This window comes from Vombatus ursinus, unplaced genomic scaffold, assembly GCF_900497805.2.
Source record: "Vombatus ursinus unplaced genomic scaffold, bare-nosed wombat genome assembly UNPS02014798.1, whole genome shotgun sequence".
Lineage (NCBI taxonomy): Eukaryota > Metazoa > Chordata > Mammalia > Diprotodontia > Vombatidae > Vombatus > Vombatus ursinus.
Genome location: NW_020954576.1, coordinates 28977149 through 29004860, shown reverse-complemented (window position 1 = coordinate 29004860; position 27712 = coordinate 28977149). Strand labels below are relative to the sequence as shown.

The 27712-nt window shown below is 38.0% G+C and overlaps 1 protein-coding gene and 1 pseudogene across 1 annotated transcript in view; one reads left to right on the top strand and one right to left on the bottom strand.

The window, feature by feature from the left end:
* The window catches only part of LOC114049390 (TATA box-binding protein-associated factor RNA polymerase I subunit A-like), a 38898-nt gene extending 13395 nt beyond the window's left edge, over positions 1-25503 (bottom strand). Inside the window, exons 1-8 of the mRNA XM_027870670.1 lie at positions 25387-25503; positions 22736-22858; positions 13908-14077; positions 11539-11652; positions 9451-9649; positions 5416-5546; positions 3596-3754; positions 669-735 (exon numbers count right to left, since the gene is read on the bottom strand). Coding sequence (XP_027726471.1) covers positions 669-735; positions 3596-3754; positions 5416-5546; positions 9451-9649; positions 11539-11652; positions 13908-14077; positions 22736-22856 — 961 coding nt within the window. The 5' untranslated portion in view covers positions 22857-22858; positions 25387-25503. The remainder of the gene's footprint in view (positions 1-668; positions 736-3595; positions 3755-5415; positions 5547-9450; positions 9650-11538; positions 11653-13907; positions 14078-22735; positions 22859-25386) is intronic.
* Positions 15656-21807, top strand: LOC114049768 (annotated as a pseudogene).
* Positions 25504-27712: the final 2209 nt, after the last annotated feature.

Genomic DNA, 27712 nt, shown 5'->3' with positions numbered 1-27712 from the left:
TGTGTGTGTGTGTGTGTGTGTGTGTGTGTGTGTGTGTGTGTGTGTGTTTAACTGAACTGGTTAGTTTGCTTCTAATACGGCTGTGGTTTTGATACCTGTAAATACTCATTACTGAAAAATAACTCCAAGCAAAATTCTTACTAATGATAATACTGAAAGGAGAGCATAATACTTCCAGGATAAAAGAAAATATGGATAATTACATATGGGTAGTTATGAAATCTCAAGCGTAGTGTTCCAACCTCCTCCTCTCTAAAACTTTTTTCCTGAGTTGTCCAGAATTTCATTTCCTTTCTCTACTCATTCTGAAATGGTCAAGAGGCAAGTACAATAGAAGAAGGGACAAAGCTCCTCAATAATGCAATACAGGTAACAGATGATGGGCTTTCTCCCTACTCAATGGATGTCTTGAGGTTTGCAGAGGCCCCGGAAGCAGTTGTGCTTAGAAATGACTTAATTAATTTATCTCCTTTCATTCACTGCATCTTTTCAATCACCAAAATGGAGCCCAGCAGTGATTATAATAGATATGTTATATAAACTGAAAAATACCTATGCAGCCATTTCCTTCACTAGCCTTTTCTGACCCTGGCAAAAAAACCTGGCTGGCCTGCAGTTTGTTTACACAAAAGGAAGAAGAGGTTCTGTTCACTGAAATTTTGACTTACTTGACTTCCTAAGTAACATGTGAAATTCTAGCATAATCTTATGAGAAGGCACAATCTGGTGCAAAATCTGAAAAATAGAATGGCGTTTATTGCATATTAGTAGGTTATTTCTAAGATTTTATCTCATTTCAAAGAAGTATCTTCCCCCTTTTCTTCAAAAAACACTTTTTCTCTGAAAAATAAACAATTTAAAGATGTTTTACTTCCATCCTATTTTGGCTACTCCAAAACATATCCTCTACAATGTTGCAAAACTCTGCAGATAATACTGCAGATAATAAAATCATCCAGTTGGCATCCAAAATTAGATTGATATTTTCTCATTTCTTTTTTAATCAATACTAATGAAAACAATTGACAGGATTTTTCAAGGCACAAAATTAAATTAGGTTAATTTGTAACAGTTATTGATTATAAGAAGTTATGCAATGTTCACTTGGAATGAAAGTTCCCAGAAGAGAGAAGGTAAGGGCTTGCTTTGGGGGAAGTTTTTGCACGGGAACAAAGGGTCCTGCCAGGTCACTTAGTCCCTCAAGCATTTAATAAACAATTTGCTGAGAAATACAAGGTATTGTGAAAGAATTAGGAGATCCTTTAACATAAGCAGCTTGGCGTGGTGGGGAAAAATCCCAAACACAAATAGGAGGTCAAGGGCACAGTGCCAAGCACAAAGTAAGGGCTTAATAAGAGGCAGCTGGGTGGTGCTACAGGTGGAGGCTGGACCCGGAGTCAGAAAGGCCTGAATTCTGTGTGGCTCACTTTTCTCATCTGTAAAACAGGGAGAATAATAGCACTTATTTCCTAGGGTTATTTTTCAGGATAGAATGAAGTATTATTTGTAAAGCACTTTGAAAAACTTAAATCATTACATAAATGCTATTACTATATTATTAATAAATGATCGTTCATTTGTTCATTCATTCATTCATTCTGACACAGATCCACATCTTTACTAGCCCTTCGGCAAATCACTTACAGAAACTGAATTCAGAAAGGTCATTTTTTAAATGGAGATAAAAATTTCTGCATATTTACTTCATGAGATTGTTATGAGAATTAAATAATGTACATAAAAGTACTTTGAAAACTGTAAAGCACCATGCCAATATAGGTAATATTCAAATGTATCTAAACCACATAATGGTAGTATACACTACATATGAAAAAATTAGAATTTCAAGTGAAAATATCATTTTTCTCATTTCAACATACTACAAGAAATGCTCATTTCAGTTTTTTTCCTTGCTAAGTTGTCTTGGACCCACATTTTCAAGGAACTTCACAGATCACAACACAGTCAATTTTGTGTTTGTCTTTTGAAAAATCTGTTAAAGGAAGCATGCCAAATACCATAAAGGGAATTTTTTTTTTAAGAACCACATTACAATTTGAGCAGTTGCTAAGGAAGTCAGTCACATTAGTCTCATGGATTTGGGACAATAATAAACTAAATAATAATTAAAAAACAAATTGAATAAATAAATAATATAGAAATCAAATGAGATTCTAATTCTTTAAAAAATGTAATTTGCTAAGAGATCATTCGTACCCTATAAAAAGTTGATTTTTGGTGCCACCAGGTGGCTACAAGAACCAACGCTCAGGATACAGAAAGTACTAGGCATGGCAAGAAAGGAAGACTAGAAAGGGGAGTGTATATGAAGACATCAATTGAATAAAAGTGAACTAAAAATTCTGTTAGAAAAAAAAAACAAAAACAAGCGAGTCTTTCTATTACTAGAAATCCCTGGGACCCCTTCTCAATCCAGACTCCACGACATTATTTCTTATCTTTTGAAAGCACCAGAGATAGGCTTTCCACAGTCATTCTCTGTTGGTTTCAAATAGGATCTCTCTCCTCCCCAGCCAACGACAGAACACAATATGGTCTTAGTTTTTCCTCTAACCTCCTGTCCCTGAAGCAAAGTCCCTATTTCTACAGAGGTTTTCTAAAGACAGCAAAGGACAAAAGGGTTCAATATCATGTTGTCCCTGACAACAGACAATTGTCTGTTTTTATTTATTAGACCCTATAACATGGGAGTCGGATGAAGCCTTTGGGATCCCATCTCAGAATAACGTTTTTAAATGTATAAAATATATAGCATTACAAAGGAAACCAATTATATTGAAATACAATTACCAAAATCTTTTTTAAAAAATAAGCTCATGGACTCCGGAATAAACCCAGCCCTATGGGGAAGACAAAGGTGTCTATAACTGACAATGGTGGGTCATTGAGTATAGACACAGACTCAATGAGTTCCTTAGACATTCTATCACAAGAGCAAGCACAGGACCTTTGTGGGAGAGGTCTTGGAAATGGAACGGAGGAGATGGGAAAGGACCTAAGACTCCTGTCTACAAACTATTGCTAAAGCTCTGGTACAGTGGAGAAAACAATTGATAAGAGCCCCAAGAGAAGATCCTTCTCTTTGCAATCACCAGTTTAGGCAACTACATATGTTCCTTGGACTAGAATGGGAAGGTCCACTGAGATACAGGCAAAAGGAAATTAAAAGAGAAATTTTAAGCAGAGAAAACGGGAAAGAAAGGAAAATGTTTGTAACCACTGTCCACACAAATTTCCTTGGTTGTCATTCATATACAAATTGAGCCTATGTAAGTAAGGGACCTTTAGTAATGACTACCATATCAGCTATCATCAGAGATTTCTCTCCCCATACTCAGGTTCCTACTCTCAATCAGAGGAGTCAGAGTTATAGGTGCTTACTGGGAGGGAGGTGTGAAAGAAAAAGTATTTATCTTTCATTTGTATTTTAAGTCTTTACATTAAGAATGTCATATTTTGAGGGAAATGTGAAGACAAGTTTTTATTAATATCTTTTGGTAAAAGCAAAAGAAAATTTCTACTTAAAAATTTTTATCAATATTCAAGATCTAGTTGAAATTTTAAAATGTTATACCTTAAGCACACTAATCAATTTATCTTCTGGTGCCTTTTCCTTCTTCAGAAATTTGTATAAGTAGATGTGAGCATTTGGATTTGATGGAAAGTTGTTATCATAGGCATAGTCAGTGAGCACCTGCCGGGCTCCATCTTGATCTCCATAGAATTCTAGCATCTATAAGAAAATGGAAGTCACCAACACACTAAATCAGAAACATTAAGGACATATCTGTAACAGTAAAGTTAACTAAATTTCTAAAGACCTCATTATTGACTCAGTAAAAGACCACAGCATACTATTTGGTTCATTTGGGCATGTTACACACAGAAACAGAATATAGTACAGACCGCGAGAAATGTTGCAAGTTTTGCTTTCAATAGACTTTTACTCTGCAAAAGTTTCTTTTGTGGTAGAAGAAATGCTATATTAAAGCCTTAACCACTCACACAACTTCCATTCATTCCATGGACTGTGGTGGGAAGGACTATAGACAATAGGTTGAAGCATAAGGCTACTCCCAAAGGGCCCCAAAATTTCAGTGGGAAACCTTGCTGGGGGGGGGAAGAAAATAAGGATTTTTATAGCACCTACTATGTGCTAGGCACTGTGCTAAGCAATTTTTACAAATATTATCTCATTTTATCCTCACAACAGCCCTGGAGGTTAGGAGCTATTATTATTATTATCCCCATCTGAAATTGAGGAAACTAAGGTAAAAAGGGGTTATGTGACCTGCCCAGGGTTACATAACTAGTAAGTGTCTGAGGCTGGATATGAACTGATTGTAAGCCCCACGCTGTATTGCCAGCAGCTTCCTTAAGGAGTGAAAGAGCTTCAAAGCAATACATTCACGTTCAAAAACTAAAAAGAGAGAACTGCAGGAATCTTTCCTCTTTTTCAGGGGCCCAGCTTTCCACCCAGGTTACTGGCTCACTGTTCACTATGTTCGGTGTAGGTGACTGCTCCACAGCTTTACAAATGCCATTATTACCACAACAGAATCAGTGACATTTAAGTCTGGCATTCAATGCGTAACCTGCCCAGTTTATCACCATCTGCAGGCCTCACTCCCAGGTACCTCAAGAATACAACCCTCTTGCACTTGAAAGACTCCATGGTGCCATAACCCTTCATCAACAACTAAGTGGTGAAAGGTCAGCCTCGATCTGTTGAAAATTAACCACAACTGCCTCATGGTATTGACACAATAACTCTCTTATGCGCTGTAATTCATCCTTCTACTGTGATCCTGATTTCAGATTTTTTTTTTTTACGGATGCTACACTCTCCAAGGTATTAAAAATCTGCTTTCTTTCAGGTTCTCTTAACAGTAATGAAGAATTGGGATGTGTCCTAATACAGTGGAAAGCATGCCAGCTTTGGAATCCAAGGACCTGGGTTTCAAATCCTAGCTCAACTACTTAGTATCTATGTAACCATAGGCAAGTTACTTAACTGGGACTCAGTTTCCTCATCTGTAAAATGATGAGTTTAGTCTATTATTATTTCTAGGTTTCATTCCAGCTCTAAATCTAAGCTCCTATGAATCAGTATCTACAATGTAACTATTATTTGAGTCTTGATAACCAAGACAAAAAAAGAATCCTACCCATTCTAAATATTTAGTTATAAATAAATTATCAAATAGTGAAAGTAGATGCATAATATTCATAGCATATTAGTAAAATAACTAAATTGTACAGATTCAAGGACTCAGTGCTATAGCAATTAATTATTTTTTGTATAATCTTCCTTCTGGGCTATCAGAGACCAAGGAAAGAATATACTTACAACAGGAAAGGAAGAACCAGTTAAATTCTGAGCAATCTGCTTACCTCTACATAACTCTTTACAAATGGGTCCCATACTCCAGGGATTTTAATGATCTCGTGAAGATTTACTGATGCCTGTCGGAAATAGCTGTGCATATCCTGGGTTGCTGCACTGGTGGCAAAACCGTCCATATCTGCCCAAAGATTGAACTTTCAAAGTTATTTAGTCACTCAGAAGCAAGAACTATCTGGGACATATCACCATCCCATAAACCAAAAAAAGGGAAACAAGGGTCTCCTAGTACCAGAAACCAATTTAGCTAGTGCCAGTGTTGACTTGCCAACGGAAGGTGGAAAAAAATCCAGCTGACTAAGAAGTGATATGAAAAATGCAAAAGAGATATAGCTGTCCTTTGACTAGGATAGAGTCAACAATCGAATAACAAATTTAACCACCATTTGTCAATTCCTATGCCGGCGGCGAAGGATGACAAAGAGGTAAGACACTAAGCTAAAGGAGTTTTCAATCCAGCAGGGGAGATATGAAAATATGTAATTAAAATACAAAACAGACTACAGTGAGGGACTAAGCACAAAAGGCTAGTCCAGGTTTGAGGAAGGGGGAGAACTAGAGGAGGCTCAGAGAAGAAATGATACTTGAACTAGGTCTTGAAAAACAAGATTTCAGTAGGCAGATATGGGAAGCATGGGCAAGCAGGAGAAAGGAGAAGATAGGGTGGAGATTCCAGGCGTGGGGGGTAGTATGAACAAGTAGGGCCATACACGGTGAGTAGCTTAGGCTTTGCCGAAGCACAGAACGTACTGTAGAAAATACGATGAGCCACGACTACAAAGATAAGCTGGCATCGTCTAATGAAGGGCTTTAAATGCTAGACTAAGAAGTTTGGATTTTAGCAGGCAATAAGGAACACTTGGAAAGTTATAAGGAGTGACAAGACCAGAGGTGTGCAGAAAGAAGTTTAATCTGTGAGCAGCATGAAGATGAGTGGCATGGTGCAGTAACTGGGATTCCATGCAGCCAGATACCCCAGAGTCTGGCTGAATCAAGGCCACAGAAGCCAGGAACAATTACCAGATGATACTTACATGGTCAACTATTCTATTTTTTTGCTAATTATACAAAACTTTCTGACCACCCTTTCTAAGACAGTCATTTGAAGCTAAATAAAATATGAAAAGCTATATACACATTTTGCTAACTTTTGACTTCTCTTTGCTAAAGAACAGAGCTATCAGCTGTCAGAGAAAGGCTAGCAGAATCTATGGTAGGCAAGGGGTTAGTGTTGAGTACCAAATTCTCCAGCTGTCAAATATTTACTTGATCTTTTATACAGAAAAGGGTAAAAAGAAAGGGAAATATTGACTTGAAATTTGAGCCTAATCATTTACACATCACTGAGTGTTTCCTGGGCATCAAATGCTTTGTGGGCAGAACATTTTACTAGAGTCCCTGTTTTTGAAAAATTTATATAGACTAACTGGGGAACTGAATATGCACATATGCAACATCCTAACAAAGCAAGGCAACAGCCCAACGCCTAATTCATTTAATATTAACTGCATGTGGAGAGGACATGAAGTAAGGGAATCAGTGTGGGGGTTATGTGATCAATGAGGGAAGGCTATCTGAATGTAAGCCTCTAAATTCAAACATTTATTAAGGGACTACTCTGCTAAATACTGAGGGAGATAAAACATTTAGAAAGGATATAAGCCCTACCCTTATGGAGCTAAGTCTTTTAGGGAGACATGACACAAACACAAATAATTAGGGCAGTAAAAACAATTACTCACATTTACATAGTACTTCAAAAATTACAAAATACTTTTCTAATACCCTGTGAAGTAGATAGAGAAAATATCATCCTTGTTTTATAGATGATTTAACTGAGGATTAGCAAAGTGACTCCCCCAAACTTACATGGTTAGTAAAATAGATTTGGGAAACTAAAGGCCATTTACAACAGGTCATCCTGTGGATCTCTGAAAACAGAATTTCAATAGCGTGGTGGGGACAGAAGGTAGACTAAAAGTCATGGAGAACAGAGTTAGTGGTGAGGAAATAAAAGCCTCTTACATCAATGACTTTTCTCAAGAAGTTTAATCATGAAGGAAAGAGATGGGATAACAGATGGATATGGTGGAAAACTTTTTTTTATAGAACTAACAAAACCCAATCAAATTGGAAGCATTCACAGTGATCCTAAGATTGAAGATGCATAAAAGAGGATAAAGTTAGTAAGAGACAGGACCCAAAGTAAGGGGCACAGGCAGAGACAATAAATAGCCTGAGTGAGAAGCAGAGAGAGACTTTTCCTCTGAAGCAAAAAATTAACCACAAAGATTTAATAAGCAACTACTATGTGCAAAGCACTGTGTTAGATCCTGGAGTTACAAAGACAAAATGGAACGGTCTCTGCTGTAAGAAAGGAAGGAAGGAGATGTGAAGAGGGGAAAATTTTAATTTTCAAAAGATGTGGGGGTTTTAGTGGAATACAAGCTTAATGAGTTAATAGTGTGACATAGCTTCCAGGAACAGGGAGGTGACAATCCTGAGGTACTATGCTTTCATCGGATCACAGGTGAAGTGCTGTGTTCAGTTTAGGTGCCATCATTCAGGAAAAACATTAATAAGCTGAAAAGTATCTAGGAGGTAAACAGGATAGTGAAAGTTCTTGAGGATAAACAAAATGATCACTTGAAAAAACTGGGGAGTATTTGGCCTGAAGAAGAGTTGGAAGGGTTTGAGGCTAGGGGAAACATGTTCTCTTCCAAGTATATGAAGGTCTGTCATGTGGAAGAGAGATCAGATATATCTCTTTGGTCTCAGAGGGCAGAACTAAGAGAAATGAGTAGAAGATGCAAAGAGACAAATTTAGGTTTGATATAAGGAAAAACTTCCTAAAAGTAAGAGCTATCTGAAAGTGCAACAGGACACCTCAAGAAATACCAAATCTCTATTCAATGGTGGAAAGGGTCTTCAAGCAAAGGATAAACATTTATTTATCAAATATATTGTATAGGGGATTCTTTTCCAGGTGTAAGTTGTGCTAGATGGCCACTGAAATGCCTTCCAACTATGAAATTTTGGGATTTTGAGTCAGGAGTTGAAGGAGTTCCTGTCAGATGGCTACGATCTGCCCAGTAAGAAGTTAAGCCATTTGCTCTGTGTGTAAGAGGTATGCTTGGGAGTTAGAGAACAAAAGAAAAAAGTTGAAAGGAAAAAAGAGATAGGAAATCAATATGAATTGAATGGAAGGACTTCCAAATAGCAATGAGGACTCAGCTGTGATTATGCACCATAAATTTACAGTAAGTGAAATCAACTGGATTTCATGACTTTCTTTAATGACACTTAGCAACCTAGAACCAGTAGACAAATCAGATGGTGGGAACTATTCAGTGGCTGAAGATTAGCAGATCAGGAATAGCAGGAGGCTTTGAAGAAAATGATTGTCATGAGGACTGACTGATAGGCAACAGTGGATTCAAAACTAAAATCAAAATAATTTCAAAGAATATAAACTTAGAAGTTTAAGGGCATGACAGTCAGTAATAGGGGAGTTGGGAAGTTGAGATATGTTTCACATGCCAGCAGTTGTAAGAAAATGGGTACATTCACACTTAAAATTAAAATAGAAATGTTGGTTCAAGAGCATGGCTATTGATTCACATGATCCACAGGAGAATCGGTTGGGTTTGAATCTACCTGGTACTATTATTTACATGGATTAGTCTTACAAAATGAGTAAAACGGACTCCATTACAAATGTGCACAAAAGACAATCCACATCCACAAGTCACTACTAAGTAAATGACAAACCAACTACTAATTGCAGTTGAATTTTTTAAATAGCAATGACCAAAAAATAACTGACCATTTTATGGATGCCCATGAAGCTTCCTGTCTAGAAGGGTTTTGAGACACTAAAAACTGTACCAAAGGAAATTAAATTTCCTTTGCTGGAGGTTTTCCTTCTCGGGAATAAACAAATGAAGTCTAGAGATGAACAATATAATTTCACAACATTCCTTCCACTCCTAGATATCATAAGGTAAAGCCTGAAATTCACTCACCAAATTTGGACAGTTCAGTCCTCTTTTTAGACCATGTATAATAATCCAAAAGTCCTCTGTAGGCCTGGATAAGTTTAATTATTTTTTCTTGGGAAGCAGACATTTCACCGTATCTCCAGCTCTCTGCCTGGTTTAGGTTCCTGTAAGCCTCCTCAACCATTCCCTTATGCAGAAGGTATAATGCATGTTGTAGGGAGATCTGCAACAGATAAAAACAACCTGGGTCAGGGAGTTCCGAATAGGAGAGGCAGGAGAAGAACAGTGGCCTCAGAGTCAGGAATACATGGATACAAGTCCTCCATCTGACACATACTGACTGTACGACCCCAGCAAGTCATCTAATTTTTCAGTTCCTCTGAGGTAACACTCAATTCCAGAATTTGCTTTGATGCAGGAATCTCTTCCCTGGGAATTCCCTACATCAAGGAAATCACAAGACTGGACCAAAATGAGACAGAGAACTATAGGAATATATAAAAGAGATTGAGACATGAGGTCCCTGATGTCAAGAAACTTAAATCTAGTCAGAAGACAAGATTGATGTTCATGAATCAACGAAAGAACAATACGAGATATATAAATTCACTACTTCAAGGATCTAGAATCTTTTTTGATATACGCATGCCCCTTCAGTGACATAGACGGTAACCCTTTGTAATTTAGTAAATGATCTTTTAGTGCTGCTGGGGCAGAAAAATTAATCACCCTGCAGTCATCCTGGTGATGAACCTCTCCAAAAATAGCTAGGCTGGTACATAGCTACACAAGGAGCTAGCTACTAAGCCCATACTTGAAGCTTTCTAGCCTGGCAGACACTGTCAGAGGTTGCATTCTGCTGTTTCAGGCTTCACAAACCCAGGTTGTCTCCACACTGGAGTGAGGAGCCAGAGGAAGTCTTCACTGAAGGAAGGTACCAAGAGTAAGTGCTAAAGACAGAGCTCAGTGTAAAGGCAAAACCTCTGATGTATGACGAACATTTGAGGAGATAAAGAGGAGAAGAGAAAGCATTCCAGGAAGGAGGAAGAGCATACATAACTCAATCATGATGAAGTACACTCCAAAGAAATAAAAGAAAGCAGGAAAGGACTCAAGTATAGAAAAAAATTCACAGCATCACTTTTTATTGTAGCAAAAAACTAGAAATGAAGGGGTGCCCAACAGTCGGGGAATGGCTCAATAAATTATGGTATATGAATGGGATAGAATATTATTAATATTATTGAGAGCAACAAAAGGAACAGACTCCGAGAAACTTGGGAAGACATGAATGAGCTGATACAGAGTGAAATGAACAGAACTAAGACAATAATTTAAATAATGACTACGATGTAAAGAAAACAAACTCTTAAAGACTTAGGAAGTCTGATCAATGCAGGGAACCACAATGACCAGAGAACTCAGATGATAAGACGTGCTTCCCAGATCTGGACAGAGAGGTGATAGACTAGAGGTACAGAATGAAACATACATTTTCAGATATAGCCAATGTGTAAATTTCTTTTGCTTGATTATGCTTGTTACAAAAGGGCTCAAATGATATGCAAACATTTTAGAATTTAGTTCATTATCACATAACTACAACTATAGAACACACTCTCTTTGAGATACTTCTCTGAAAAACTGGAAGAAATTCAAACAAAGGAGACTTAGTATTTTCCTTTTGAAAACACTCAAGGGCTAGAAAAAGCCAGAGAATATGAAAGTATAGTGTAGAGAACTAAAGAAACAATGAGGTGGGTAGATGTTATGTAGCCAATCTTCATGAAACACTCCCTTATTCATTTAGGGGTATTATTGTCCTTTCCTATCCCCTCTCATCAATTTTTCATCATCACTGGGATATCAATTCCCCACTGCCCAATTATCAGCATGGTGCAGTGGGTAGAGTACTGTACTTGAAAGTTAGAAAGACCTGGGTTCAAATCCTGTTTATCACACTTACTAGCTGTGGGACCTTGGCCAAGTCATTTAACCTCTGCTCTGTGAGCCTCAGTTTCCTCATCTGTAAAATGAGGGGGTATACTAGATGACTTCTAAGCTCCCTTCTAGCTCTAAACCTATGATCCTACAAAGCAGGCCCTTCCTTACCTTTAAATAATTTTGGACACCAATATTTTTCATCCGGTCAGCAAAGGCATTGAAGGTTTCAACGTTGCTCTTAGGATGATGATATAAAATTGCACTGCCCAGTTTCCAAATGTTCTGTCAAGTTAAAAGAATAAGAAAAAAAATAAGAATCAAAAGGTTAAATTCCTTCCAGTTTTTATTTCTACCTGAAAAAAACTATTATTAAACCCCACTATTTACTTAATAAAAACTTCACAAAGCACTAAACTATCAAAAAGCTGGGATTAGTAATTTCATCTAAAGTAGATGGGGCATGTGGAAAATAAAAAGTAAACTATATTTTAATTTGGGAAGTTATCAGCACAAGGTATAAGACAAAAAAAAATCTCTTCACTTAGTTAAACCTGATTTTATACTATTTATTCCCTTGCCGCCAACATTTAGGAATAAGAGTTCTCCCTTCTGGTGGGCTTTCTTCTTTTGCTTTTTTTTTTCCCTTTTCTTTCTCTGATTTAATATAACTATATAATGTTCACTTCAAGGAAGATTTAATTGAAATTTTTATTTAAATCACCAATTGGGAAACAACATAGACTTGAGATCTACTCTGAGCTCCTTCCCAGGGCATGAATCTTCCCTATAACATTTCTGACAAGTGGTTGTCTCACCTCTGTTTGCTCACTGGGAACTCAGCACATTATGACAGACCATTTTATTTTTTGAGAGTTCTAATTAGGAAGATTTTTTCTTACATTAAGCTAAAATTTGCTTAAATTTAAAATCCATCTTACTATAAATTTAAATTCATTATCATCTGTTTTGCCTCTGCACCCTAAGGACCGGGACTTTTCCATCCAACTCACAGCTGAAACCTCCTTTATGTGCTGTTTTCTCCCCATTAGAATGTTAGCTCCATGAGAACATGGATTGTCCTGATTTTCAATTTGTATTCCCTGCACTTCTCAAAGTGCTCTGAAAATAGTAAACACTTAATAAATGTTTATTATTTCCTCTCTCTCTCAAAAAATCCAATCTAATTCAATCCAACAAGCATTTTAAAAACACCTATTGTCTACAAGGAACTATCCTGGTGCCGGGGACGCAAAGACGAAATGAAAAACAATCCCCGTCCTCAAGGAGCTCACATTCTAATGCAGGGATAGAATATGTAAATGGATAAGTGTATACATGATAGATAGTATGAGGAAAGAGGGAGCACTGACACCTCTTGGGATAAGGAAAGGTTTCCCAAAAGAAATGGCACATTAGCTGAACCTTAAAGGAAGGTAGGATTCTAAGAGGCAGAGGTGAGGAGAAGGTGCCTCCCAGCCATAGATGACAGCTTGGCGCACAGACAGGAAATAGAATGTCTTACCCAGGGGACACTTGGACACTGGTTTGGATGAAACATAAAGTGCAATAATGTGCAATGATAAACCTAGAAAAGCAAGCTGCAGCCAAATCATAGGGGCTTTAAATGTCACATGGAAGAGTTTTTGTTTTTTGTTCTAGATGAAATAGGGAGCCAGTTAAGTTTCCAGAGATGGGGAATGATTTCACAGTCACACTTGTACTTTAGGAAGATAATTTTGGCAGTTATTTGGAGAATGGACTGGAGAAAAAGAGGTTGGAAGCCAATGAGGAGAATGTTGCAATGAGCCAGGTAAGAGGAGATGAGGGTCTGAATCAAGGCTGGGGCTACCTGGGTAGAGAAAAAGATTTGAGAGATGCTGTGGAAGCAGAATCGCCAGGATGCGACAACTGACTGGATCAAGGCAGAGGCAGAAGAAAGAGTCGAGAACCATCCCACCACGTCTGCCATGCGTCTTTTTACTCGACATAGTCTAAATGTCCATTCTTCATAATTCATAAACTAACATTTATTTCACTAGAAAAAGGTAGAACCACAGAATCAAAGAATTTCAGAACTAAACCTTGGAGGTTTTCTAGCCCAAATACTCTTTTTGAGAGAAAGAAATTGCAGCTTGGTGAGGTGAAGTGATTTGATCAAAGTGACACAGATTCATTTTGCAAGTAAACAAATAACTGATTATTTTATTAACTACAGCCAAAGGAAGCAGAAACCTAGAAAATCAAATGAAGAGTAGTCATGATTATCTGAAAATTTTAAAATTGTGCATTCAAACTACCTTATCACTTTTTAAACTCCATTTCATTAGAAACACAGAAAACATGGAGGGAAATAGATCTTCCCCTCACCCATGCACACAACCTTCAGCTGAGGCTGCTTCTACTTAAAATACTCTTAAAAATGTAACAAAGACATCTTGATTAAAAAAGTCTTGAGTCCTGAGAACATGACTCATCAATGAAGGCAAGGATGAAGAACTCTTCAGGCTCTCTCCCATTCCCATCATTAGTTCACTTGCCTGCAGGGCCACCTGCCGTTTCTGGCTGTTAAAGTCCTCCAGGGCCTGGAAATAATGCTGCAGGAACTCTGAGGCTCGCTGCCACTGGTGCTTCAGCAGGGCTTCTTGTATGAAATTTAAACAAATACTCGTCGTCTGAGCAAAATTTATCCCCTTATGGCCATGACTCACTGTAAAAAATAAAATTAAGCAGATAGTCACCACAGAGCACAAGGAATAACTACATTTGCCAGCATAGCTATTCCCTGCATAAGGTTGCCCAGACCAACATTATTTCATAATAACATCATTAATACTTTAAAAAAAGAACACCTCTCTTAGGTATGGAAACACTGGTATAACATAATTCAGTCAGTTACCCATCTATAACGTTGTGGTTTTGTGGCACAACCACAGAACCAAAGAAAGTTAGACCTGGAATGATCTTGTCCTACCCTCCCCCATCCCATTTTACAGATGAGGAAACTGAGCTTCACAGAAGTGAAGTGACTTGTACAAAATCACACTGTTAATCCCAGGGGTAGGCCTGGAATCAGCTCTCTTGACTTCCTGTAAGGCCCTAGTCAGGGCTTTGGGCTTTGTGCTTTGGCAGACAATAAGATACTTGCTTCAATTGCTTCAACTAACGTCATTAGGAAGGGCATGCCTGTATAGAATGTTAATTTACCTCGAGTCCTTGTCAAAGTTGGTGACTGAGGCCTGCTTTGCAGTCACAAAATCTCAGAATGGGAAAGAACCTCAGGGGTCATCTAGTTAAACCCAATCCTGAAAACATCCTCAGCAACTGGTTATCCAGCTTTCTGCCAGAAGCCCTCCAAAGAGAAGTAATTTACTATATCCTAAGGCATGGTGGGCACATTAAACTAAACCTAATAAGATGAAACTGAAGAGGCATAAACATAAAGTCTTACATTTGAGTTTTTAAAAATCTATTTCACAAGTACAGGATGGGAAGGTATAATTGGTTAGTAGTTTGTCCTAAAAACATCTGGGGATTTTAACGGACTCTAAGGTCAAAATGAATTAGCAGAATGATGTGACAGCCAGAGATTTAACTTTTAGAACTACTAATAAAATAATTACAAATCTTAATTAGAAAAATTAATTGTCCTTCTGCACTGTGCCTGGGTCAGATGACATCTGGAACATTATGCTTAATTTTGGTCACCATGGTTTTAAAAAGACATTGACAAGCTGGAGAGCATCCAGAGGGCAAACAGAATCCATACCCTATAAAAAGTGATTGAAACTGGGGGTGTTTAGCCTGGAGAAGAGAAGAGGGGGGTAAAAGGTGCCAAGAGGCAAGTCTAGGGTTATTGTCGAAAGAAGCATCCTACCAGTTGTGGAATGTGATGCCTTGGAAGGGAGGGGCTTTCACTTCATTAGATGTGTTTGGGCAGAGACTGGAAATCCCTTTCTCAAGCATGTTCTACTCTGGGGATTCCTTTTTAGGTATGGGTTGAACTAGATGAATGCTGAGGTCCCTTCCAACTCAAAAACTCTGTGATTCTGTAGCTGAATTGTTTATACTCTTTGACCCTACAATTCTTTACTATAGGCATGTGCCCCAAAGAGTTAGAGATATCAATAAAAGTCCAATATATACCGATATATTTTACAAATATATTGCAAATAGTGCTTTCTGTGATTGCAAAAAACTAGAAACAAAATAGATTCCCATTGACTGGGGAATAACTGAACAAACTGTGATAAATGAATGTAACACAGAGAATATTACTGCATCATAAATGACAAAGGTAAGGAATTCAGAGAAACATAGACTTACATGAATTGATGCATACTTTTAAAAATTGAACTAGAATAATATAAACAATGACAATAACATAAATAAAAACACTAAAAAGTGTTTGAATTAAGATTAATTGCAATAACTAATGTTGACCATAGAGAACAGATGACAAAACACATTTCCCTGTTCTCAGAAGCATATGCTGTTTGGCTGGTCTGTTTTGTTTACCTGTTTTTCACTGTTATAAGGGAGGGTTCAAAAGTAAAGATGGAGTATCAGGAAATGACCATGATGTAAAACAAGAGGTATCTAGTTAAAAACAAAGACTACTGGGGGAACCACCTTTTTCAAAAGATACATCAACACAAGATTCATCCTTGTTTTACTACTTTACCTATTGAATTTCTACAGGAAAGATTTTATCAAATGTTTTGATGAAACTAAGACATACTAAGACATGCTACAGAATTACCGACCAATTCTATCAAGAAAATAAGATTACTTCCCCAATTGGTAAATGGTCAAAGGATATGAACAGGCAGTTCCCAGATGAAGAAATTAAAGCCATCTATAGTCACATGAAAAAATGCTCTAAATCACTATTGATTAGAGAAATGCAAATCAAAATAACTCTGAGGCACCACATCACACCTATCAGATTGGCCAAGATGACAAAACAAGAAAATGATAAATGTTGGAGAAGATGTGGGAAAATTGGAATACTAATGCATTGCTGGTGGAGTTGTGAAATGATCCAACCATTTTGGAGAGCAATTTGGAACTATGCCCAAAGGGCTATAAAAATGTGCATACCCTTTGACCCAGCAATAGCACTTCTAGGGATATATCCCAAAGAGATCATACAAATGGGAAAAGGACCCATATGTACAAAAGTATTCACAGCAGCTCTTTTTGTGGTGGCAAAGAATTGGAAATTGAGAGGATGCCCATCAATTGGGGAATGGCTGAACAACTTGTGGCATATGAATGTAATGGAATACTATTGTGCTATAAGAAATGATGAACAGGCAGACTTCAGAAAAACCTGGAAAGACTTGTATGGTCTGATGCTGAGTGAAGTGAGCAGAACCAAGAGAATGTTGTACACAATAAGAGCCACGTTATGCGAAGACTAATATAGATAAACTTAACCCTTCCCAGCAATACAAGGATCTAAGACATCTCCAAAGGCCTTGTGATGGAAAATGCTATCCACATCCAAAGAAAGAACTATGGAATTTGAATGCAGATTGAAGCATACTATTTGCTATTTTTTTTTCTCTTCTGTTGAGTTTTGTTTCCTCTTTCTGGTGGTTCATCTTATTGGTTCTAATTTTTACTTACAACATCACTAATCTGAAAATATGTTTAATAAGAATGTATATATATACATATAGCCTATATCAGATTGGGCGCCATCTTGGGGAGGGTGGCAGGGAGGAAGGGGGAGAAAAATTTTAAACTCAAAAGCATATGGAAGTGATCGTTGATAAATCAAAATAAATTAATAAAAAAAATAAAATTAAAAAAAATTAAAAAATAAAATAAGATTACAACCGGCATGACCTGTTCTAAGTGAACCCATGCTATATGCTAACAATGACCATTTATTTCCTTTCTAAGTGTTGACAAATCATAAATTTATGGTTCCTCTCTAAAATGCCTCTGGGTCAGTGTGGATACATATCAGATATATCCATCAGTCTGCTGTTTGTAGAATCCATCTTTTTGCCATTGTTGAAAACTGGGACATTTGCAGATTTCCAGTCTTCTAGGACCTCTTCCATCATCCATGAATCTACAAAGATTACTGATAACACACCGCTGATCTCATTGGCATTTTCTTCAGTACCACAGAATGTTATTTGTCTGGACCAGGTAACAAGCTCATTTATTGCAGTCAGGCATCCTTATAATCTCCACAACTATCTTTGGCTCCAATTCCCTCTTAATCACATTTCTCCTACCCTTTCCAGTCTGAAGATCATTCTCCTTGAAGGAAAAGATAGAAGCAAAATAGTTGGGTCTTTCTGCCATCTCTCTCATTTTTTACCATTAACACCATCCGTCCCAAGAAGTAAGCCTATAACCTGCCTTGTTCAGCTTGCCCAACACATAACCTTGAAAGGTCTTCATTACTGCGCTTAAAACATTTTGGGAGCATCAGCTTTATCTGAACTCTGACATTCCTGGCATTATTCTAAAAAAAAAATCTGTGTCACCCTCTTGTATTTTAACTCAGTTATTTACCTTCCTTGAATCTTTCAGAGATGTCCTTTTAAATTCTGAGCTCAGCACCCTATACATTTAAATATGACTTTTTAGATGTGTCTTCCTTTTCTTACACATTAGAATCTCTAAAGATTCTGGAGATTTTATTGTCAGAATTTAATTTTGGGGTAACAATACATAGGGGACTTCTACACTCATCTAATCTAACCTCTAATCCAAAAAACAACACTACTAAGACCTGACAAGTAATCATCTGTCTCCCAATGCTTCCCATTTCCCTTAGGCCATTTTTATTTTTAGAATTATAGACAATGAGATTACATCTATTATTCTCTAGATTTTTGAAATCTACTTCCCTAACGTCTAGAGCACATATCTAACTAGGTTTGGTATTCTCTTCCTTAGCTATCATAAACCCTGAGATGCATCACTTTTTTCCTGTGTCACTTCCACATTTGCAATCTATTCCTCCTGGTTGGTCAGAATTAGGTCCAAAATATCTATTCTCTTTATTGTTTCCCCTACTTTTTCAAGAGAATAGGAAATTTAACAGATTTCCTGCTTTTAGTGGTTTTTCTAGTAGCTATTCAGAGAAGTGAAATCTCCCACCACCACTATATCTTTCTTCCTTGTAGCTTTCATTACCTATATCAGTTAAGTGTTATCTAGATTCTCCACCTGGTCAGGTGATGTGTAATGCTATAATGATGTCACTTGAGCTATATCACTGTTTCTTCTACCAGGTAGTTTTTTGGACAAATTATACCATTTAGGATGTCTAACCTTAGTGTATTTCTTTATTTCTCAGTCTTTCTCACCTCATGTAGCCAATCAGTTGCTGATTCTATATCCACAACACCTACCACATCTGACCCCTTCTCAGTAGACTCAAACAGCTACCACCTTGATTCAGGTATTCATCACCTCTTTCCTGCACTACTGAAAGAGTTTTATACTTGATTTCCCATATCAAGTCGCTATTTCGTCAATCCCACCTGCACATACCAGCCTAAATGACTGTTCTTAAGCACAGATCTCTCTCCTAAACTCCAATGGCTCCCTATTGTCTCTAGGATAGGAGTTATTTATGCTTTATGTGTTGGAACACTCTGGCAGTCTGGTGAAATTTAAGAATCCTTCCTCAAAATGTTTTTAAATGCACAAAATAAAATACATATGTTTACAAAAGAAACTATATTGAAATAGTAATCAAAATATTTTTTTAAAAAATTCACAGACCCCAGATTAGGCACCTTTGCTCTACAATAAAATATAAAATCTTTTGTTTGGCTTTTAAAGACTTACATGAAATGTTGCCAACTCTTTTCATTTGGTCAATAGGCTGAGAACTATGTGTAGAACATAAAGAATAACTTCAAGTTTAGTAGTTACTCATAAGCACTTTAGACATTTAATAATTTGTCCTTTGCTATCTTCTCTTAATAGAGTTGGCCAAATGGATGGCCTGACAATATTTCTCAAGAGAACTTTGAATTTATAAACAAAGTGAAGTCATGTGAGTCTGTGTGTAATTGGGAGGATTGACTTGAATACCAGTCACAAGACTAATTCTTTCTGAAATTAATGTATAAAAATGTGACAAATTCAGCTTTTGCTGTGGACTATTATTCTGCCTTGTGGAAAAAGCACTACTGCAATTGCTTTAATAGACTATAAGCCACAGTTAAGAGCATTTTCAATTTGCAATTATGGATACATAATTTTCAGAGCCTTCAGAGAGCAAAACCAAAGGATGGAAGTTTTTGGAAAAGTTTTCTTCCAAGAACTTCTGTGAGTATACATAATTCAACAGGTATATTTAGCGTATAACACAACAATTCTATTTCAAACATCTTAAGAATAGTAATTTCAGTTTGTGTTGCTTACATGCAAATGAGACATAACACATATAGCCATGTGCTAGAATAACAGAATGGATTATACTAAAATGTTATTTTTAATATTATTTTAGACCATTTAAAATAACTAGACAGTATAAAATACTTGAGAGTATACCTGCCAAAACAGACACAGAACTATATGTGAACATAAACATAAAACACATTTTTATATAAAGTCAGATCTAAATAATTGATGTAATATTTATTGTTCATGGGTAGGTAAAGCCAATATAATTTTTAAAAAGATAATCTTACCTAATTAATCTATTTATTCAATGCCATCTCAATTAAATTACTAGAAACTATCTTACTGAGTTAGACAAAAATAGTAACAAAGTTCATTTGGAAGAACAAAAGGTCAGGAACTACAAAGAAAGCAGGGAAAAAAACATAAAGGAAGCAAATTCAGCAGTTATCAGCCCTTAAACTATATTATAAGGTGAGAGCATTGCTGAAGTGTAAAACATCTAATTTCAATTATTTTAAATTAAAATTTTCTTGTATAAATAAAACCTACATGGCTAAGAATAGAAGGAATGCAGAAAATTGAGGAAAAAACTTTCATAGACAATCTCTCAGATAGGATGTGATTGGGTTGGAATATTACTGTGACATAGGAAATGATGAGCTGGTTGATTTAGAAAAAAATAGAAAGACGTGTATTTATGAAGAAAGATGCTATCCACCTTCAGAGAAACAGATGACAAGTGGAAAAAGCATAGTACGGTCTTACATGTATATGAACATATATCACATATACATATATGTTTATATATATGTATATTTATCCACACTTAATTGGAACCTTCTTTAGGGTGGAGAAGGGGGAGGGGGAAATAGAGTAAAAAGTGAACAGCAGAGAACAAAAGAAAACCTACAAGGAAGCAAAGAAAAGCTGGACAGCTTTGAAAACAATGTATAGTATTTATTATATAGGTTTTCTTGAAATGGAAAATTATTATTTTATATTGAATCCTCTCTTATGTTCTGCTGTGTACATGGCAATGTTTTTTTTTTCCCTTTTCTTGTTTCGTATTTAAGTTTTAAATAAATAAGAAAATTTAGGGGCACCTAGGTGGTGCAGTGGATAGAGCTCCAACCTTGGAGTCAGGAGGACCTGAGTTCAAATCTGGCCTCAGACATATGATACTCACTAGCTGTGTGACCCTAAGCAAGTCACTTAAACCCAATTGCCTTGCAAAAAAAAAGAAAAAAAGGAAATTTACCAAAAAAAGTTATTTTTTTCACCCCTTGTTCTCTAATAGGCACCATTTCCTTAAAAAAAAAATCATCTCTAAATGGATAGCACTAAATTATATACTAAAATCTAGCATGACATATAAATAAAACAAGTTAAAATATGTTGGCAAAGGTGGTCTGATTTTTAAGAAGATCCCAAAGAACCACTGAATCTTAGAGGGGAAGAGACCTCGAAAAGTCATCTGGCTGGTTGCTTTGCAGAAGCTGACATCAGTAGTCCTTGGCATTTGTTTTGTCTGCCTCACCACATCTGCTGCTCTGTTCATTCCTAGCCCAGACATCTGTGGCCATACTCAACCTCTTAGTGTTCTACAACATCACCACTAATAAAGAGCCCCTGGACAAGTTACTTTTGAGCTCTCCGCAGACAAGCTTCCAAAGACAGTAGAAAATTTATACGCTCTGAGCACAGAGAGAAGGGATTTGGTTATAAGACATTCTGCTTTCAAAGAATTATTCCTAGGTTCATGTGCCAAGGCGGCGACTTCACCTGCCATAATGACACTGGTGGCAAGTCCATCTCTGATAAGAACTTCAACATTGGTCCTGGCATCTTGTCCTGGCAAATGCTGGGCACAACACAAATGGCTCCCAGTTTTTCATCTGTACTGCTAAGACTGAATGGCTGGGTGGCAAGCACGTAGTCTTTGGCTAAGTGAAAGAATACAAGAACATCACGGAAGCCATGGAGTACTTCATTTCCTGGGATGGCAATATCAGCAAGATGATCACCACTGACTGTGGACAACTCTCATAAGTTATTTGGGTTTTTTTGCTTTTTTCTTAACCACCAAACCATTCCTCTGTAGCCGGGAAGAGCCCCCCTAAACTCCTACTGCTCTTATACCCTATAATCCTTGTGCTCTCCTCTGCTACAGTTCTCTTTGGATTCCTTCCACAAATCTGGCTAGGCAACAGAGTTAAGTTCATGATTATGAAATAAAAACTCAACCACAAAAAAGTCATTTAGTTTAATCCCCTCGTTTTATAGATGAAGAAGCCAAGAAGCAAAGAAATAAACTTATCTACTCAAGTTCACACTGACAGTATTTGGCAGAGAAAGGTCTAGAATCTAAGTGTTGCCTGACTCCCAATCCGATTCACTTTCCAGAATATATAAGCCAGAGTTAAGAATATATACTATACAGTTATCCTTTCTAGCTTACAACTTTCCCCATTGTGGTTTCGATACATCACGGATCAGCATAAAAAATTAAATGGGAATTTTGGGGGAGTTCTGCAGAACAAACAGACAAAACTCAAAGGCCAGAAGATGACACAGAGCCTATGACTAAATATTTAACCCAAATTTTATAATAAAGTACTGTAAACACCCCATAAAAGAAAAAAATCAGACTTCTTCTCTGGTATGAAGAGAGGGCCAAAAGATTTTATGCAGATTTTCCAGATCACGGGTGCCACACCCCTCGCCCCCCACCTCTCAATGTGAGATAACTGCATATAGTATATAGCATATATATTATACCCTATACTACGGAAGCATACTTCCCTAGAGCCCTAAGAGGAGATTAGGCCCACTTCAAGTGAAACAGTAAGATTTATAAAGAAATCCTCATGACATGGCAAACTCTTATTTATCTGGAATCCAAACAATCAGGAAGCTTAAATTCCTATATTTGTTTTTCATACTCTGTATATTGTTCCCATAGGTCAGCTCCACTTACCTGTGTTCTGGAGGTGCTGTGAGAGCCAAGGTAAATGTATTTCTGGACCACAGCCTATTGATGCTTCTACTTGATCATCATCTTCCACAGACCTCATCAATTCCTCACTGAAAGCATCCATAGCTACTCCAAATGAAGAAGAATATTTACAAACTCTGCACATAAATTTATAGTTCTTCTATATCATATTAAAAAAAGCATTTTTAAAAAAAACTAATAAATATAGCATGCACTTCAATGTGCCTGGAATTTCCTTTAGTTTCAAACAAAATTGAGTTGTCAGCAGTAGTGGAAATGAACCAGAAGGTAATAACATCCATATAAATCAATTCAAAACAAATTTATTAAGCAAGTATAGTATGCAAGCACCTGGGTGGCACAGCGTATACAGTGCTGGGCCTAGAGTCTGGAAGACTTCTCTTCCTGAGTTCAAATCTGGCCTCGGACACTTACTAGCCATGTGACTCTGGGCAAGTCACTTAACCCTGTTTGCCTCAGTTGGCAAAGTCTCTAAGGTTCCTTCAAGCTCCAAATCTATGATCTAATATGAGTTTTATAGGTTTAACAATGTAAATCAGTCAGGGTTTTGCTAAAGTTAACAGATGTTAACAGAGTACTGGACTTTGTGAAATTTCCTTTGATTACTAGTTGTGTGACGCTTATGCTCTCTGGGCCTCAGTTTTCTCAAAGTCTATTCAACCCCTCTCACTGTTAAATCTGTGACAAGACACTGCTGATTCTCCTGACTATTTAAACAAGCGATCAGAGTTAGGAGAAAGTGTAAAAAGACTCACCATTTTCTAATTAGTGTTTGATGTGTAGAAGAATGGTATCAATCTCAAACAGAAACAGAGGCCATTAAACTCTAAAATAATAAGGATCCCTGAAGCTGCATATTGATTTAGGAAACCACATATTAACATTATCTAGTTATGTTCTACTGTATTTTTATTTGTTTTGCTAAATATTTTCTAATTACATCTTAATCTGGCTGGGGGGTGTTTGAGACTTCTACTGTAGACAATCTACAACTAAAGATTTTGCTATATAAGAGGAGTTTGTAATTCATTGAGAATCACAGAACTAAACTAATGGGGAACAGTTCTAAACAATTTACTTGAGACAAAATAGACAAGAAATAGTCTGAGAACACCACAAAGTATTCTATAATATGATATAATGTAGGTTCATGGGATATTAGAGCTGGATGAGCCTTTAGAAATCAACTTGACTTCCTCATTTTCAAAAGCTTAATCTCTAGCACCTCAGTTTCTTTTTTTAAATGTGGTAAGTCATTTTGTCTGACAAAATGAGAAAACGCACAAAGAGCAACAGGGACTTGACCTGTCGCTTCACTGATACAGGGAACTCCTAAATGAGAAAACTCCCCCTACCCAAGGTAGGTCAGGACCACTTCTGTAACTCAGAGTTGCATATAGCACCAAGTGATTAAATGACTTGACCAGGGTCACACAGGCAGTAAGTGTCAGAGACTTGAACCAGGTCTTCTTGGCCCAAGGACAGCTCTCACTACAACTATAATTGACTCTTTAAAAGCACAGAACAAGTGGTGGCCTTGGACATCTGATACAGTGATAGAGTGATACAGTGGATAGAGCACTGGATTTAGAAGCCCGGAAAACCCGAGTTAGAATCCTGCCGCAGGGACTACTTCCAAGGTTGTTTCGAAGATTTCATGAGATAGCCTAAGTAAAGCCTTTTGCAAGCCTAATGGACCCTTAAATACTAGCTTTTAAATCCCTGCCTTGATACTTTCCCAGCTAGCTGTGTAATTTCCAGCAAAGCACATAAAAACATGCAGGACCTCAACTTCTCATGTCTCTGAGCATTTTCTCTGGCTGATTCCCAAGCCTGGACCCCTCTTCCTCCTCAGTTCTGACTACCGACCTCCCTGGCTTTCTTTAAGTCCCATCCAAAATCCCACCTTCTACTGGCAGGAAGCCTCTAGGTTCGTTATTTCCTATTTATCCTGTATATACTTTGCTTTGTATATAAACATCTGTTTGTATGTTGTCTCCTCCATTAGATTGTAAGCTCCTTGGGAGCAGGAACTGCCTTTTGCCCCTTTTTGTATCTCCAGCACTTAGCACATCCTGGGGATAATGACAGTTGCACAACCAGCCTCTCAGAGGGGTGTCATGGGAAAGGTATTTTATAAACCCCCCCGTGGATATCCATCATCATCATCATCATCATCATCACCACCACCGCAGGGCTATGCAAACCTATGGCACGGTTTTCATAAAACCACAATTACAGAGAGGTTTCGTTATTGGGATGAGACTTAATTGATGATGGCCGTGACCTCACCAGTTACCGCCCCCTCCTCAGCACAGAGTCACGAGGCTGAGGGTCCTAGGCCACCATCTCCTCCCCCTTTAACGTGGTAGCCATGGCAACCAAGCCTCGCCTCCCCGGAGGTAGGGGAAGGAAAAGGAATGGAGGAGAAAGGAAAGAGGGGAGAGGACAAGGGCTTGAGCTCCCAAGGCAACAGTGACGAGCCATTAGTAAATAATAATAATAATAACAATAATAATAAGAAGCAGGCCCAGACAGAAGGGGACGTCCGAGAAGGGGCCCAGTCACCGTCTTCAGCTCCTGAATCTATGAATTCTCATTCCAACACTTACCCCGAACTTCACTCTGGGCATGCACCACCTCCCCTTAGGACCCAGATGAATCCCCGCGGAAGCTCAGCCAGCCCGGGAGCTACAAGTGAGACCAGAAGCGAGACCCACAGGGAGCACGATCCGACTGCGCGTGCGCGCTGCCCGCGCGCTGCCCTAGAGGGCGTTTGTGTCACTTCCTCCGATCCCGCCTTTTCGCCGCCTCTCGCCTCCGCCGCTTCCGGTGTGTGGCGTCTTCGTCTTCTGTTGTGGCCGCTTGCCTTTATCTGTGGTGCTGGTCATTCCCGGAATGACCGGAATAGCTTTCCACCTCACCATGCTTTCCGATCCGGGGGATGAGGGGTTTTCCCCGTCAGAGGAGGAGGGTGGAACCCGAGTGCTGGGCAGCCGAATAACCCCTGACCTTGGAGAACTTGCTGGCCGGACTTTGCGCGCAGCTGTTGATGCCCAGAGGAAGCACGAGGCCCGAGTGTTTGAGCGATCGTGCCAGAAAAGCTGATGCCATCTCCGTCAGTCCGAGCACCCCACTTTTATTTTGACCAGAAAAAGAATAAACCGAGAGGCGAGAATCACTGTTAAGAAGTCTGAGTGTATATAGTTATGAATTTGCCCGTGTAAATATATCCGCAATGTTTGCTTTTACTTTGCCTTGAACGGTAAAAAGGAGTTCTCACCTTCCAGTGTTGGCTGGAAACTGATCGTCCCCCAGATTACAAATATGTGACCTTGAGAAGCGAGCACACTTGGGAAGGAGCCGAGCAGAGAGAAGCACTTTTTGCCTGTCTTAGGTTTCAAGCCTCCTAGGTTCAGAGGCGGGCCTGACCTGAAATAGGGTGTGCAACCCAAGGGAGACTTAGTGGTTTTTCAAATGGAGGAGAAATTAGACTATTCTACTTCGTTTCACAAAGCAGAACTAGGAATAATAGCTCAGTAACCATCTGAGAAAGGCAAATTTCACTTCAATGTGAGGAAACATTATGAATTTAGAGTGCTTATGAAATGGATGGGATGTCTCAGAAGATAAGAGTTTACCTCATTGGAGGTCTTCAAGAAGATACCCCTTATAAGGGATGTTTTAGAAATCGTAATGTATGGAAAATGCCCAGAATTTGGTAACATAAGACCTGGGTTTGAATCCTGGATCTGCTGCATACTACGTGTGTAACCTGGAGCAAGTAGTTTAATCGCAGGGCCTCATCTCTAAAATAGAGATTTGTGCTAGATGACCTCTAAGGTTCTTTTCAGCTTTAAATGTAAGATCCTAAGGGACTTTTATTCATGTGTAGGTTGGATTATATGATCTCTGAGGTCCTTTCCAACTCTGAGACTGATGGAAAGTTTCTGAAGGCAACCTTCTTGGAAAAATCAATACCCTTCAGGCCTTACTGAGAGAAGGGATCCAAGGACTCATTACCCCATTACAGTAATGTGGCTATGGAAAAATAGAGATGCAAAGATGCCTGAGCTTGGTAAGGAAACTTCACAGAACTGTAGGCAACAAATGTTTAACCTATATCAAATTGCTTGCATTCCCAATGAGGATGGGAGGGAGAGAATCTGGAACTCAAAAATTCTAAAAAACAAAATTGTTTTTATATGTAATTGAGGAAAATATTAAAAAAAAAAGAGCTGCAGGCATCACCTGAGGATTTGACTGATGAAACCTGAAATAATTCATTTATAAAATTAAGAATTTAATTCAACACTTATTGAATGGCTGCTATGTGAAAAGTGCTTTGCTAAGCCACTGATATAAAAACAAAGTACAGTCACATGGTCATAGAATTTTGACTAAAAAGGGCTTCTAGAGCTCATCTAGTCCCAACTAGACAATTTTAAGCGTAAGAACTTGAGGGCTTAGGAGTAAAGTGACTTGCTTAAGGTGACTATTTTGTGATTTAGAGGTACAATGAAGCTTTGAAAGGTTGAAAGATTTATCCAAAGTCAACACTGGTAATTGGTGAGGGTGGAAAGTCCACCCTTAACTTCCAGCTTAGAGTCCAATCTTGGAAGATGAGGCGAGCCACCTCCATATTGTTTAACCCCTTGAATTTTTCATTCCATCTCTCTCATCTCTGAGAACTTGATCCATTATGGATCATTCTCTCACCTTCAGTTTTCCTTTGTTTACTTACAGGCTATCTGTAAACATGCTTAAGTCTCCCTTCTGCTAAAATTTTTTTTTCATTGATCCTGTTATCCCTTCAAACTATGTCCTTTATCTCTCTTCCCTTTCAATGTTCAACTTCTGGACCCCTGCAGTCTAACTTCCGTCTGTACCACTCAGTTTAAACTGCTGTCTCACAAGTACTCAATGACCTAGTTAGCA